This window comes from Poecile atricapillus, chromosome 1 (genome assembly GCF_030490865.1).
Source record: "Poecile atricapillus isolate bPoeAtr1 chromosome 1, bPoeAtr1.hap1, whole genome shotgun sequence".
Taxonomy (NCBI): Eukaryota; Metazoa; Chordata; class Aves; order Passeriformes; family Paridae; genus Poecile; species Poecile atricapillus.
Window position 1 is genome coordinate 132027226 of NC_081249.1, and position 15179 is coordinate 132042404.

The following is a 15179-nucleotide window of genomic DNA, read 5'->3' on the forward strand; positions in this document are numbered from 1 at the left end:
GTTAAGGAATTTAGGATGTATTCAAAATATAAGTGTTAAACAGCCAGACAGAATTATTCACTCTCAGCACTTTAAACCAATTTTTCACACAAGGTCACCCCTAAAATCTGCAAGGTATTTTAGCACAAGCATTACTCTTCTATGGAAATGATTTTAGTTATGTAGTTAACTGTTATTTTATGACTGTACAGTGTAACTGTTCAACTTGTACAGACACGTTTGTGACCGTCCCTAGTATGTTTTTTCCTATCAGAAATCTCCCATTTAGAGGATGATAGTGGGAGATATTTTAGTTTTCCAGTACCTCGTGAAGAAAATGGTGGCTTCTGCATCTGTTGTTTGGGGCTGGAGAGCATCCTGGACATACTTCAAGTCCTGAATCCCACTGAGTTCTGGTAACCCAGAAGAAAGCATCTGCAAGAAATTTAGTTTTAATGCAATAAACCCAGTAAGATCTTATACTGAAATGGTTAAGATTTAGACCCTCAAATTCATTTGTAACTGCACTAAATTTCTATATACTAACAGCAATGGACAACAATTATTTATAATCAGTTATTCAATATTTCTGCCAAATTAAAAGCACTTAAAAACTGTTTGCAGTGCAATTTGTGGTGGTACATTCGTTTTAAATTTTCAAGAAAGAGGTAGGCAGTAAAAAAGCTTAAAAGATTCCAAATAAAGCTTCCCAAAAAATAGATGAGATGTTTATGGCATTTAAAAAAAGCCTGCATTATGAATTTCTACACCATAAAAACAACAGTTTTTAATACAACCCAGCATGACAGATCTATCAAGTTTCAACTGAATGTGAAAAATGATTACCAATGAAAGGAGGTTAAGGAAGAGGCTGGCATGTTTCCTTATCAAGTTGTAAGCTTGGCAACAAAGATCCACGAACAGCTGAAAACGAATTGTGGGTTTTTCCCCGCCATTAATGACGTAAGCCATATCTGATGTCAGCACAAAAGGAGCTCGATCCCTGTTCAAAAAGCACAGAATTTGTGAGCTCATCATAAGGTCTCTTCACTGTGCTTCCTGCTGCCCTCCATCCCCACCCTGAGGTAATGATATTAAATACTCCATTAATGCTGTTTCACGGCTTTGGTTTGCATTCCTCTCCCAAGTGCTGCCTCAGGTTACACAGCACATTCACATGGTACTGGACCTACAGCAGATCTCCCAGAGCAACACTTGGAAAGAAAATCACTTCATTCTCTACATTGCTTAGGTACAGAAAATACCTTTTAAAGCTACCAAACATTTGTGCATGTCCCAAAAACTTTCCAAAGTCGATGTGAAACATATGCCCAGTGTTCCGGAGCATTATGTTATCATTGTGGCGGTCACAGATTCCCAGGACATAAGTGGCTACACAGCATCCTGCACAAGAGTAGATGAAGTTTTCCGAAGCCTGGGAGAGAGAGAAAATAAGTAAATTGAGATAAAATATTAGTGGAAAAACATAATTCATGTATTCAACAGTCAATCTCGATGAGTGGAAAATCCAGTGCAGCCAAAACAGACCATAAATGTGGGGTTTTTTTCCCAAATACTGTTCTTCAAACAGTTAGCTTTGCCAAAATCCCTTGATATCCCACTTTCCAGCAAAAATGGTTATTTTCTTTTTTACATGAATGAAAGAGAAAACAGGAGTTGAAGACAAATCACAAAACTATGTTAGCAAAGAAAAGGGTACAGGACTTGAAGTTCCTATGTATTGTAACAGCATTATAACCCAAAAAAATATTTTAATTTTTGAACCTCAGGTGTACAAAAAGAGGCCATTGCTCCTGAACTATAATTAAGAGTGGCCACTATTGCCCCCTCTCTTAAATTTAAAGTACATTTTTTCTATATCCAATAACAACTATGAGAATCCATCTGGCTCTCTTTTATAGGGGGGATTTTTATTTGCTCTTTTTCAAGTTTAGAAAAAAATTAAGTTTCTTAAATATACAAAACAAAAACTTCAGTGGAAGATCTGGAATATGAATTTCATTCTTTCATCAGATTTTACTTGGCCCTTTCAGAAGATCTTCAAAAAAGAACAGTGCTGAAGTTACCTTTTCATACTCCTCCTCTGTAGGATTATACTTCCGCAACCATTCTGCCAGAGGCTTGTCCTTAAAAGAACCTGTCACTCCATATTCCACTTGAATTTTCCTGAGTGTATCTGAAGCAGGAACAAGCTCTACCATGCCTTGATGTAAAATAAAACAAACTGTTTTTAGCGATCTCCTTAAGTTATCCTGCATTTTCATTATTCAGTAGAAACTTCCTAACAATGATGAATTTTACAGTCTTAGACTAACCTCCTTCAAAACCCAGCTAGGTGCAAAAATTATTCTATTAATCCCCTAAACATTTCCACAGACTATGTTACAAAGTAAACCATGAAACACACCTAGCAATCCAACTTAGAGTACTTTACTACAACTAGTTACAGTTGCTAGAATGCACACTTAAGTTATACTTCAAATTCTTCGTTTCTACCACATAAACTCCTCTTAGTCTAATTTCGGCAAAATACTTTGATGCTGACAATTCCCACACACTAACAGTGAATTAATCTAGTAACTTTATCTGCTGTCAAGTGTTGAAACAGACCAGACAGTGGGCTTTATATGTGGCTTTCCTTTGGAGATGTAATTTACTAAAAATATTTGTATAGCTAAACCATAAAATGAGAATTTTACTTCTATCTTGGCAAGAGCTACTAAAGGTACATCTGTGATTTGCATCCATTTTACTTTTCCCCTTTAATCTTTTGAGTACATTAAGGACACTAATATTAGCAGCAAGAAAAAAAACCCAACTATAAATCATCATTCAAAGTAGGAGGAAAAGCCATCTGTTTCTCCAAAGAGCAAGTCTTACATAAATAGAAGCCTTTTGCTTAGTTTTGCCAACCTAGAGTTCCATCTTTTCCATGTATTTAAGAGTTTTGGTCATGCTGTTCATCTGACTGAAGAAATACTTAAGTTATTGTTTATCCTCTTAAATATCTTTGGTTTCTATTGGCTAGCTCTAGAGAATTAGCTAAAACTAGCAAAAAGCATGTTCAAGGTGCAGGGCAGTATTTGCACTCAAGTTCTGTGACCTACTTTCAAACCCCAGAGACAGCCTCATATTGCCAAGGAACTTTCACCAGCATGACACTAATTCTGAGGAATAGTGTGTGTGCATGGCAAGGGCTAGTTTAAATTTTTCTTCTTTTTACACATTTCAGTACAAGAATGATACTCCCTCAAGTGCAGGAGATTCCAGACACTTCAGCATTTTGGTTTGCATTGGAATACTTTCACTATAATTAAACTTTCAGAATAAGGATTGCTATAGCACCAGTATTTTCTTGTGTTGCAGTAAGAGCATCAAGAGCAACCTTAGCTTTTATCACTGTATTTGTTTGTTTGTACCACTGTTCATTGACAACAGAACGGCCAAGAGAAGAAACATACTTAGATGCCACTCAGCCATCAGGAAATTCAGAACAATTTAACTTATTATACTCTCAAGTAATGAAGTTCCTTGCAGTGGAACTGTTCCTTGGCACCTACTGCCCAGGGGTTTTTCACTATCAGCAAGATAGTGACAAGAAACTGAAGTGGCAGAGCAAAGGTTAAAGGCAGCATCTGGTTTAGCACCTCGGTCTTTTCCAGTTGAGAGACACTTGAAGATAACCATTCTTAGATCCAGTCCCTCCTGCAGCCAGATCTTATCCATGATCTTAATCATTTGTAAAGCCAACATATCTTGTCTCAGATCTTCTCCAACCTTAAATGGAAAAATAAAAGTTAACCAGTGATACAGTAAACTTAAAAGAGAAAGAGGCTCCAGTTAAGCTTTCACATGGTAGAGTTTTATGTTCACATGTTGCTTTCTAGACACACAAGAGCAAACTCACAGAATAAGCTTATTGGTCTATGCTAAAATTAATTGATACCAGCTAAATAGTGATTGTCATTCAACCTCTTTTCTCCAATACACATGTAAGGCCTACCTTAAACATCACATTAATTTCTTCTCCCAGCGGGTCTGCATTTATCAGTGCAACTTTGAGTGGTACTGCATTGGAGCTGAAGAAAGAACAGGCCTGCAAGAAGATTTAGTGTCAATGGTCAGAAAGAACTATTCCTGCTAGCCCAGAAAACAAGACATTCTGACAACAAGCAGGTTTGACACACAATGTGTCTATTCAGACTTTTAACATTTCAATTGTGGTGAATACGTGCTTCCTTTGAATAATGAGCCCTTTGGCTGCTACTTGTTGAATTCTTGTACAAAAGCCAACAGTGCTGCACAGTGATGTTTTATACATTCTGAAGGGAAGAGCAAATAAAACATGAATAAATATTTTATCAGCAGCTTTTTTTTTTTTTTAAACCTAGAACATGTATTAAAAATGTGTATTTGTGTGTTTCACAGTATCTTCTTATTTATGTGCTTTCAAGTCCCTGCTCGTGATTTAATAGTTACAGTAGAGAAGGAAAGTGAGATGAGCTGTCTCTCAAACACAGGATTAGCTCAAGCGTTAACAAACCTTTAGGTTTTCAGTCATGCATGATGATATAATCAAGACTGTGGTTGAGCAGACATTGTCAAACCTTGCAGAGTTCTGGAAAAATAATCTACCTGCTTCTCCTACATTATTACTTGCTGGACCTTCACAATAAAATAAAGCTATTGCCTCCCTCCCCAGCATCTCTGGACACAACCAGTAACAGGTAGTTTCACATGTTTCACAGTATTTACCCACTGCTTGAACTTTAAACTCTTGGTCAATTTCCTCTTTTGATTACTAACACACACATGATTTTTTCGTGCACTTTCAGGATTGCTGGCATCAGGAGACAGGGTCTGAAGATGTAATAAGTTATTTCAGATATATGTCTATATTTTTTAACACAAGTGCTTTTGTTGGTTTTACACTGTATTTGTGCACATTTTATTTTTGCTCAGCGAATTTTGCTGCCTTATTCAATCAGCATTTTTGATTAAACCCCATCTCCACAGCATAAAGAGCTTTCAAGCGCTGGAAATAATTTTTTTCATTTGTAAAAGCTTTACCTAAATATAATTTTTGCAAAAGGGTTTTGAAACCCTGAACATGCAGTACCTTAATATTTAACTCTTTTGCCACAAGACTGGGATTGAGAGGCAAACGGCATTTGTTCTTCAAGAAAAATAATTGCACACGCTCCATGCCATTTTGCAAGGCAATCTGCAGACAAAAAGAAAATTCAGCTGACATTTTGCTAACTGAAGCATCAACAGAAAACCTCTGGACAAAGTTACCCTGAAGACTATTTTAACTCCTCAGTGTCAAAGGAATACTAGAAACTACAGCTGCTGGCTTAACTATTAAAAATACCTAAAGCTTAGCAATGTAACACTCATCACACATGTTTGTGGGGTTTTTTTGACTGAAGCAGATGACAGCATCCCACTCCATCAAACTGTAAGTTCTATTATCAGCACAAAAACAGATATCCCATTATTTTGCATGATGAAATCATTCTTCAGCAGTAATAGGTTTAAATTCATTTCCAGTTGATCATACACAGAAACCATCCTGTACTTTCTTGCCCTATCACCTCACCACCATGTTCCAGGTGATAAACTTGACAAAAGCATCAACTTAATTAAGCTTTGCGGAGCAACATGTTCATAAATCTTCTTATATACTTACATAACATTTTGAATTTAGACTAAAAAGACAATTAAGTAGATTAGTTTTGAATTAAAAATATATACACACCTGCCGAGCAGATCCACTCGTTTGCTTTACTCTTTCTGCTACCATTCCAAAGAGCTGCACTAGCCTGGTCTGCTTCTCCAGCTCTTCCCTCAGCCTTTTTCCGCAGACTGAAAGAAAAGCTCCAAGAATTTGCTCATACCTTATACCAAACTTTGTATCATACAGTGTATCCTTAAGAAGCCTGAAATAAAGGAGATAGATTAAATTTTCCTATGGAAAATGCAGCAAACAATTAAGGCATTAAAATATTTCAGTGAATCAATACTACATATGTCTGAAGTTACTGGTATACAGGATAGAAAAGATAAGTTTGTGCTTTATAGAGTCACTACCTGTTCCTTCATTAAAAAAAACCCAAACCAACAACCAGGAGCTACATTCTGTATAATCACCATTCACAACAGTCATTGTTATGTTATTGAATGATGACATTAAGAAGGATTTTTTTACCTGGAAAATACTGATCTTGTGGCACACACATTACAGGAGCAATGGAGCAAAGAACCCCTTACCAATATAAGTAGTGTGCAATCCGAATGCTTCCAAGTGCCCGAGCCAAAAGAAATTTCACAAGAGCGCTGTCAAGGTAGGTTTCATACTTCAATGCCTAAATACAGTGCAAATTACATAAATCAGGTCTGCATTTAATTCTTGATGAAGACATATTTTGTGACTAATGCACAGACAGAATTACCACAAATACTTTGGACAGTTACAAAGTGATTATTTATTCAAACTGTTTCCCCTATTGTGCATTACAGTTAGAGGCACACAACTGCACTTCTGCTACTAGTCAGAAGCAATTCCTTTGGGTTTTCAAGAGCCAGAAAAATTCAAATCTCTGTGTAGGCAGAAAGTCTTACCTGTACAAACTGAGGGAGGAAATCTGTTAACTCATCATCACTCAATGTCTCTATCCAGTTCACAGCTGTACTTCGTACTTCCTGATCAGCAAACCTAGAAAGTCACCACAAATCCACATTAAGTGTTCTCTGTTCATGTAGGATTTTTTTTCTTATTCTTATTTTGAGATCAGCTACAAAGAAAAGCAGCTGTAGAAAGTCTTCAAAAGCTCAATAAGAAATCTACAAGTAAGAGGCCCTTCATCACATAAGATGCAACCACATGTGCATATTTAGGAAAAGCACACCCAAAACCTCTCAAAACTCTGGTTGTATAAACTCCTGTCCTGTTGCATGTTAGACTTCAGAACCCTAACCACTGTTGCTATGCTTTCATTACATGACTTGGTTAAGTCTATATCAATAAAGTAGGCATGGGGTTCTTTAAAATTTTAAAAACATTTAACTTTTGCCACAAGAAATTCAGCAGTATTTTCCCACAGAACCCCATTCCAGGATCTTCTGCCAAAGAAGAGTCCTTTAATGCTGAACAAAACACAGAGAGTTCATTTACACTGGTTTTCTTACTTTGAATCAAGTAGTTCCAGTGCAGCTAAGGGTGATAAAGGAGGCCACTGCTGAAGTAACGAATATATTTCTGGAAGACTTGCCCAGTCCCAGTGTGGGGCACTAACCAGTATTTTTGGTAGGCTATTAGGATGGCTATGACAATAACGTCTCTTCTCCCACAAAAATTCTTTATCTTCTTTTGACAGCCTGCAGACAAGAGCATTTCAGTTTATAACGCACATGACAAACCATCACTTGAATAACCCAAATACCACTGATTGTTGTATTCATACAGATAATTTAACACACAGAATGGAATCACATTGAAATGACTCCTTCCTCCACAAAAGTCAAAACAAGAAGCCAAATAAAACCATTAAGGAAACATTTGTTCAGATTTATCATTTGGGCAGGACAAAATTAAGTTTTACTATAATCTGAAATGAACCAAAAACATCAATGTTAGTTTGGTGCAGATGAGTAGAAAAAGCCAAATGAACCAGAAAAGCTCCCATGGCACATGAACAGCCACTGCTGAGACTGCCACTGCTGCCTGAAACTGAGAAACTGCCAAGCAGGAACAGGTGACTATAACAGGCAGGCCAGGGGGCAACAGTCTTACAGCAACAAACTGTTATAGCACCAGCCATGGAAAGCACAAGGAAATTCATTAAATCAGTACCATGATTTCACATGCTTAATTCAATCTCTTGTTTAAGTCTCTACAGGTTTTCAAGATATTTAAAAAAAATAAATAAACTACAGAAACTTAAGAATATATAAGCATTCTATATCCTAGCTACAAATTGTCATGTGCAAAAAGAACCCAGCTGGAAGAGATGGACATACCCAATGGTGCTATCCTTGGAGAGAATGGCAAGGAGACGTTCTCTCAACGGCTTTTCTAATGTTTCTACAGAATGATGCACAGTACTCTTTGCAGCTTGAGGCATTTTATATTCAATGTCAAAAGAAAGGGATGGGAAGTCAATCTGGGAAAAAAAAAAAAAAAGAAAAAAGAAAAAATAAAGATGATGCAAGTCCTTAGGTAGAGAAAGCTCACCCTTCCAGCAATCTCAGATGTTTGGGTATCTGAGCTCTTTAGTTCTGCAAGTGCAACAGTCCCCACATACTGTTTGCTGAATATTTTTTCCCATCTCAATTCTTCTACATGACTATGGTTCCTAAATGTACAGCTATATGTTATTGCACAATGCAGTGGCTGGAGCAGTCCTCAGAAGAGAAGTGAGAATGCTTAGAGCAGCGATAATCACAGAACTTTCAAACCACTCCAGTGGTTTCCACTGTTTTCCAACCACTGACTCAGGCCATGTTTTGTGACTGCTGAGCCATGCCTAGTAAGGCACCTTCTCTTTGGGGGGAAATTTGAACTCTGAATTGAGAGAGAGGTGCTTATGTTCTGTAAAGGAGCTGGAATTGCTACTGCTCATGTCCAGACAAGCCCCATCTCAGCACACATTTCTATGGATTGCTTTCAAAAACATTCTCTCCCAGTACTGACAGCATGTAATGCCAAAGCACTTCTGATTTTTCTTACTTCCAGAAAGTTATTCAATAACAGATTTGTAGAGACTTCCAGGAACTTCACACTCTTTGCCCTTACAGTTACCACTATTCTATACTGACTTTCAAACATTACTTAGCACTACTTTCCCCCAAATATTTATCTAATATGACTTACAAGTCACAGTATTCAAACAAAGAATAGAGTAAATCAGAATTATATATAACCTGCAACACTATTCTTTCCGTATTTCCTTTCTTACTGGCCATCCCTGACACATGATGCAGATGTGATGAGGTCCACAGTTGCAACAGCTTTGTCCCACAAGTTAACAGTCTGAGAAAAGAACATGCACAGGTCATTAGTATCACAGTCTGTTTACTTCACCAAGATACTAGTTGTCAAATGAATTTACTGATTTTCACTGGCTGTCGTCTGTACTCTAAGTGGTTTAAGGGACCGCGCACAACTTTTAGGTGGAAAAGACAATGGAAAAAGTTCAGTTTTGATTTAGTTGCACAGATAAATTAGATGCTCCCTGTTCTTTAAGTCAGAAAAGGAATACTTTTGCCTCAGAAAAAAACTGAACACAAACACACACACACACATACATTCTTCTTAGCTTCTAGAAAAATGGCCCAGGCATATGAATCTTACAGGCATCACCATTTGCTTGGACTTCCCACATTACCAGATTCTGCAAGGGTATATCAAATGACATTTGCATTTGCCAGTGTATTCCCAGCATTAATACCATTTCCAATCGTAGTAGGGCACAACTGCACTAGTAGACACTCCATAAATCAATTAAGTGTTTTATGTTAGGTACAGAAAACTTCTATCAGTCTATTAAAATCAAAATGCTGCTCCAAAAGACTGTTTGAAGGCCAAGCCTTAAGTATATTTTGAAAGACCTTTTACGTTTTTTATGTATTTCAAATAAACAACAGGTTGTTATATGCAAATATTGATTAACTAGGAGCTTGCCATGCCAATAAAGATTACCAAATCATGCCACTAAAGCACAAGTGAACAGCTTATGCTTTTGAATAATTCTCCAATTTAATACAGTTGCCACAGCCTTCTGTCTCATCCACAAGTAATGACATTTTAAGCACCTTCACATGCACTTCAGCAGAAGGAATTCTAACTTGGCCATAGATTCTTCCAAAACACATACATGACCAGTTTTGTTCTCCCCATATTTCAGTTAGTTTCAAGTTTTAGCTCCTGCCTGTCATTGATGCTATTTTCAACTGTAACTGGAATATTTGGCTACCAGCTTTAATTATGCAGGTCTGGATTTAATTTATCTGGACTGCAAGTGGGTTAGACCACTAAGCATCTCTACAGCTGCTACATACAGGCCACTCAGCAAGCTCTGGCACAACACACACCATTGTAATGTTCTGCAAAAACAGAAAATATGGTTTTCTCCCCAGACTAACTCCTATGAGAATACCATGAAGACAAGATACATTTGCAATTAAAATCAAAAGCTGTGTTTTCAAATACTGTGAAATGTGGTATTTAGATAGGAGACTGAAATGAAACATTTAAACAGAAGGTTGAAATAAGCATCATTTATGAAAAGAAATACAAGCTTTGGTGGAGATTGAAAGCATCAGCAGGCCATCTTTGCAATGCAGGAAATCCTAAACCCTGCAACACCCTCAAACTGTTGGAATCATCACAAAACAAAAGAGAAAGCAGAATAAGTAAAGTGAAATCCAGAATCAGATGACTCAAAGCACACAAAACAGTCACAAGCAACACACAGCAGTAACTGTCCAGGAAAGATCTGGCTGCCTTTCTTCAGCCTTGCTTGACAATTTAAACATCCAGTAAGACCTAGAAGTCAGCAGCACACATAAATAGGAAACCTTAAGCATAAGTGCAGAAGCTGTTTGGCAATGGTGTGATCGTTTCTGCAACACAATGTCTAATTTGGGCACCTGTGGTTCAAGCCAACTGGTTAATGCCTCATTGAGTAGCTGTCCAAGTGATAAGCATTTTGGAATGCACTTCATAATCAAAGATGGAAGCACAAACCAATCCAGAAACACTCAGCTTAGGAAAGTTACAGCAGGCTTTTCATTCTTAGTGAAAAACGTAACAGCATTCAACAGCTGTATTTGAAGGAAAGCCACTTCAAACCAGAAATATGCCACAAGTTTAACACACTTGTTAATTATCCCTTTATTTTAATTGTTTAAAATAAATTCGGCTCTGAATCAAAAAGAATTATTTTAGAATATTCTGGGATATAATCATCCAAGCAATATTCAACTTCCTCCAGCAGTAAAGTTTTTTCAGCCAGTGGAAATCACACAACACAGGACCACATTTTGTCCTCTATTTAATGAAATGTATTTTTTCTGTATCAGTATAGTTTGCAATTCTTACCTTTATCATGGCCTACTGTGCTCAATATCAGAGAGGCAGCTTCTATAGCTATAGGTGTGGAGGAAGCTTTACACAGAGCAAATCATATTGATAATCTTACCCATGTTTTGGATACTTACCGCCTAAAATCAAAAAGAGGTAGAGAAACCTGACCCAAAATTTCTGGGCCCTTTCTCTGCCTATTTGAGTCAGGGGAACTCCCACTACTTTGATTTAGGATTCCAAACAAAGTCAGACATAAGACTGATTCCAAAGGCAACTGTGAAATCTGGATGGGGAAAATTATTCTACAAAATAAAAGTATTAAAAATAAGTCAATTAGAAAAAAAGGCAGTGTTAGTAAGTTACAGGCTTATCCATATAATCCATTCATGCCTCTTGCTTTCAAAGAGTCAATTAACATTGAAGAACAAGTGTTAAATATCCATGCAATCATATTTCACTCTATCTCCCACACCAATAGTTTGTAAAACCTGTTAAATTGCACTTCTGCACTGTTGATTTGGAATAACCCTTTTTAATCTCCATCTATTAAATCATATTCCTTGCACAGAATTGACCTGTCCAGCACAACCAGTTTTCCCACTACACTCACTAGGAAGGGCACACAGAACTCCATGTTAGCCACCTCCTCATTTTTCAAATTGAAAGTTTTCTATGTAAATAAAAGAATCTATTAAGAACTACTGAAAGTTAAATTCTAAATGGTACAAAACCTATAAAGCAAGTAGCTGAGGAATATACACCTCACTGAGTTATTCAAGCTTCCACTTTTATTTACACTGTTTTTACTGCCTAAAAATGTTCTTTTAATTTGATTTCTCTGTGCACTAAAAAGCACAACATGGGTATCAGTAGCTTTTAAGCAATCTAGCAGTCCTTTCACTGTAATACATGAGTAATTGCCAGCAAAAGATGTGACAATTAATCCTGTGCATCACCAGAAAAAAAAAGGTAGTTGGAGTACTCTCTGAAGGCAGGTGTTCTAGAAACTATCATTGCTGGTCTGAAATAATATGTTCACCACAAACTTTCAGGGTATTCCTTAGGGTCTATCTCTGACCTTTAGAGCAGTCAGGAGAGTAGATATGGGGCACCATGGAGCTCACATGATGCTTCAGCTATGACAGGCTGCCTGATAACTCAAGTGGCAGAGATTAAGCTGTACACAGATAATGAAAAAATGTTCCCCTTTTAGTTATCAGATACCACCTGCCATTATCTCCCTATCTTTTCTCTGCATGCTCTTCCTTCTTCCCTCCTACCCTCTGTATTTGGGACAAAAACTGATTCAATATTCAGGTTAGTAAAAGTGAGTTGCTTTTCCTCTCCATTTACATAAATAGAGCAGTACATACAAGCAAGCTTTATTCTTTAATCCCTCTTAAAGCAGCACAAGGCATTCCCATTGCAAGGAATGTTATGACCTTCCTAACTCCCTGTAATTGTATGCTACAAACACCATTAGCACAGGGCATTTGTCCAGCATTTTCATTCCCCCTTTTAAAATAGGTACTGAAATACCATTTGGAAAAATATTTCTGATTTTGATCAGTAAATTGTTCTTTGGATGCTTGAAATGGAATTAGAACCAAGAGTTGCTTGAATGACTGTATTCAGCAGCTAGCTAAAACAAAACAGTGTTTGAGTTTTAACAGGCTAAAGTCACTTACAGCTCATCCCATTTAATCAAGTAGAAGAAGTTCTTGTATGTGCCAACCTTCTTGGACTGAACAGGTTTGAACAGATCTTTTCCATTATGGGTCAGAGAACAAATCAAGTAGTATTTTTCATAACTGGACAAGGAAAAAGAGTTAAACATAAAAAAAATCATAAAAACATTAAAAAAAAATCTATACAAGGAGGAATTTTACAATAAGTAAGCCACTTACTTTGACACCCAATCAGAAGAAATTCCATGAGCAGCAAATATTGTGAATTGGAGATGTTCTGTGGCAGTCCAAGCTTCCTTGGTACTCTTAATCTCTTCTGAAGAAATTGTTGCTGAACTGCTACAGGAGTTGGTGTGGAGTTGCAGAAGGGCCTCAACTGCTCTTGTTAACTGGTCTATACTCACTTTCAGAGGGTTTTCAGGCCGCAGTGAACCTAAACGATAATTTATTTTGAATGCTTTTCCTCCTAAATTAGCCAGCTCAAAATAGTTTTTAAGTAAAAATTTAAGAACTTTACTTACCAGAGGGGCTCTTGCTATTGTCATCACCATATTTTAAGGATACCTACACAATAAAGTCAGAGGAAATTTCAATACCGAAAATCCATATTAATTTTCCATGGCTATTAAGTATCTTATACAGAAATTATGAAGTATCTGAATTAGCCTCATATTTAAGTTTATGTAACACATCTTTTCACTCAAAGTTCCTCAAGAGTTAACTAGCAGCATCACAATTTCCATATGATGGAGCAACTCTTCACCAAGTTCAAAAGCTCATTTTTTGTCAAATCAACTGTTTTGACATTCTTTATGAAGTCCAGAAAGAGATGGTACATTGGAATATTGCTCAGGAGAATCTAACTTCTTTGGGTAGAGATAAAACTTGCTCAGGGCTGTTATGGATGAAAGCAGAGGTCATTAACTTATTGCCCGGTAATTTAAATCTGAGCAGCTTTAAACAGCTTTTTGTTTTGTTTTGTTTGTGGCTCATGGTAAGGTACCTTTTGCTGGAAGAGTTATAAATTTACTGAATAAGAAAAATATCAAACAACTGAGAAAAGGAACAGTAAGGACTGTGACTCTGTACTATCTTTGTTTGCTTCTTGGTCTGCTAAAATGGAAGTCTCAACATGATGCAACATCACAGCAATGTCTGGTCTCAACAAAGACACTGTTGAAGCTAAGAGATGACAAACAAATCATGGGAACTTACTCCCTTCTAATCGGGAAAGGTTCCATGCCAAATTCAAGTCCCAATAAAACAAAAATTTTTAATGAAAACTAAGCTTGTGGTTTAAAATCAAACCCCAGTGAATTCCTAACTTCCTAAGAAGTTTGCCACAAGTGCTGCAGAAGAATAAAAGCCTTCCTTACACTTTTAGTGTACTAATTGAGTATCTTCAAGTTTGAATATCAAAAAATTTCACATTCTTACAAAAAACATGGTCACACTTCTTCCAACCACAAAGAATTACTTGAAAAAAAAAAAATCAAACAATATCTTACGAAAGATTACGATACAAGTCTCCAATATTTATAGCAATTTTGTTTCTGAAAGCAGTCCTACATGCCTTCATACACGTTACTGTGTAAGCCAATGTCCATCATAAAATAATTGCAGGGTTTTATTAATAAAATCCCACCTTTTTCAAATTCTACTGGAGCAATGTCATTTTTGGGAGATATTTGTACACTATAATGTAATTATTTATACAGCTTTCTCCTATTAAAAAGCGAACACTGAAAAAAATATTTATATGCTGTATTTCACTATGTTGTCTTAATGTCTTCTGCACTTCCACGTAAGAATTTTAGTTCTTGTGACAACTATATTTATCTGTCTTCTCTGCTTAGTATTACAAAAACAGCCATGAACTGATGAAGGCAAAAGCAAACAGAGCTTCACATGAATTGCTGCTCTAGTAAGGCAGCAGGACAACAAAAATAGCATAAGATCATTTACCTTTTTCATTTACGTTCTTCTCCACCTAATGACTGTTTTTGACAACATGACTTGAGACCATCCTGCTCAAGTGAACCATTCATTATAAGGCAGTTGCATCATCAAATTCTGTGCTATTTGAGAGATTTTGGGTTTGTCCTTATGCTCAGGAATGCAGGAGCATGAGCAGTTAAGAGTTTTAAGATGCTACTGCTAGTCACAAACACTACTGGGAAAATACATGATGTCAATTCCTCCTTTAAAGCATAACTGCATTAATTTTAGACAGCATGAGCTGTTGTCAGTTCCTCTCAGACAGATTTAGTGGCATCTGCTGTGACACAAGTTTCTAGTTACAGAATCAGAAAACAGTACTTTGAAACTTGTTTTTAAACAGTCACTATTTAGAGAAGGAAAATATTTCCAAAGCAAGTGATTAATACGTTTACAGCAGAGAG

At 36.7% G+C, this 15179-nt stretch overlaps 1 protein-coding gene across 3 annotated transcripts in view; it reads right to left on the bottom strand.

Moving 5' to 3' along the window:
• Positions 1-15179, bottom strand: part of PIK3C2A (phosphatidylinositol-4-phosphate 3-kinase catalytic subunit type 2 alpha) — a 50398-nt gene that overhangs the window by 8022 nt on the left and 27197 nt on the right. For all 3 annotated transcript variants that reach the window (XM_058830295.1, XM_058830277.1, XM_058830288.1), the window contains exons 10-26: positions 13299-13341; positions 12997-13210; positions 12778-12900; positions 11224-11391; positions 8926-9034; positions 8023-8165; positions 7192-7380; positions 6625-6718; positions 6274-6368; positions 5762-5942; positions 5120-5224; positions 4004-4096; positions 3648-3777; positions 2067-2203; positions 1245-1414; positions 826-982; positions 305-414 (exon numbers count right to left, since the gene is read on the bottom strand). In XM_058830295.1, coding sequence (XP_058686278.1) covers positions 305-414; positions 826-982; positions 1245-1414; positions 2067-2203; positions 3648-3777; positions 4004-4096; positions 5120-5224; positions 5762-5942; positions 6274-6368; positions 6625-6718; positions 7192-7380; positions 8023-8165; positions 8926-9034; positions 11224-11391; positions 12778-12900; positions 12997-13210; positions 13299-13341 — 2261 coding nt within the window. The remainder of the gene's footprint in view (positions 1-304; positions 415-825; positions 983-1244; positions 1415-2066; positions 2204-3647; positions 3778-4003; positions 4097-5119; positions 5225-5761; positions 5943-6273; positions 6369-6624; positions 6719-7191; positions 7381-8022; positions 8166-8925; positions 9035-11223; positions 11392-12777; positions 12901-12996; positions 13211-13298; positions 13342-15179) is intronic.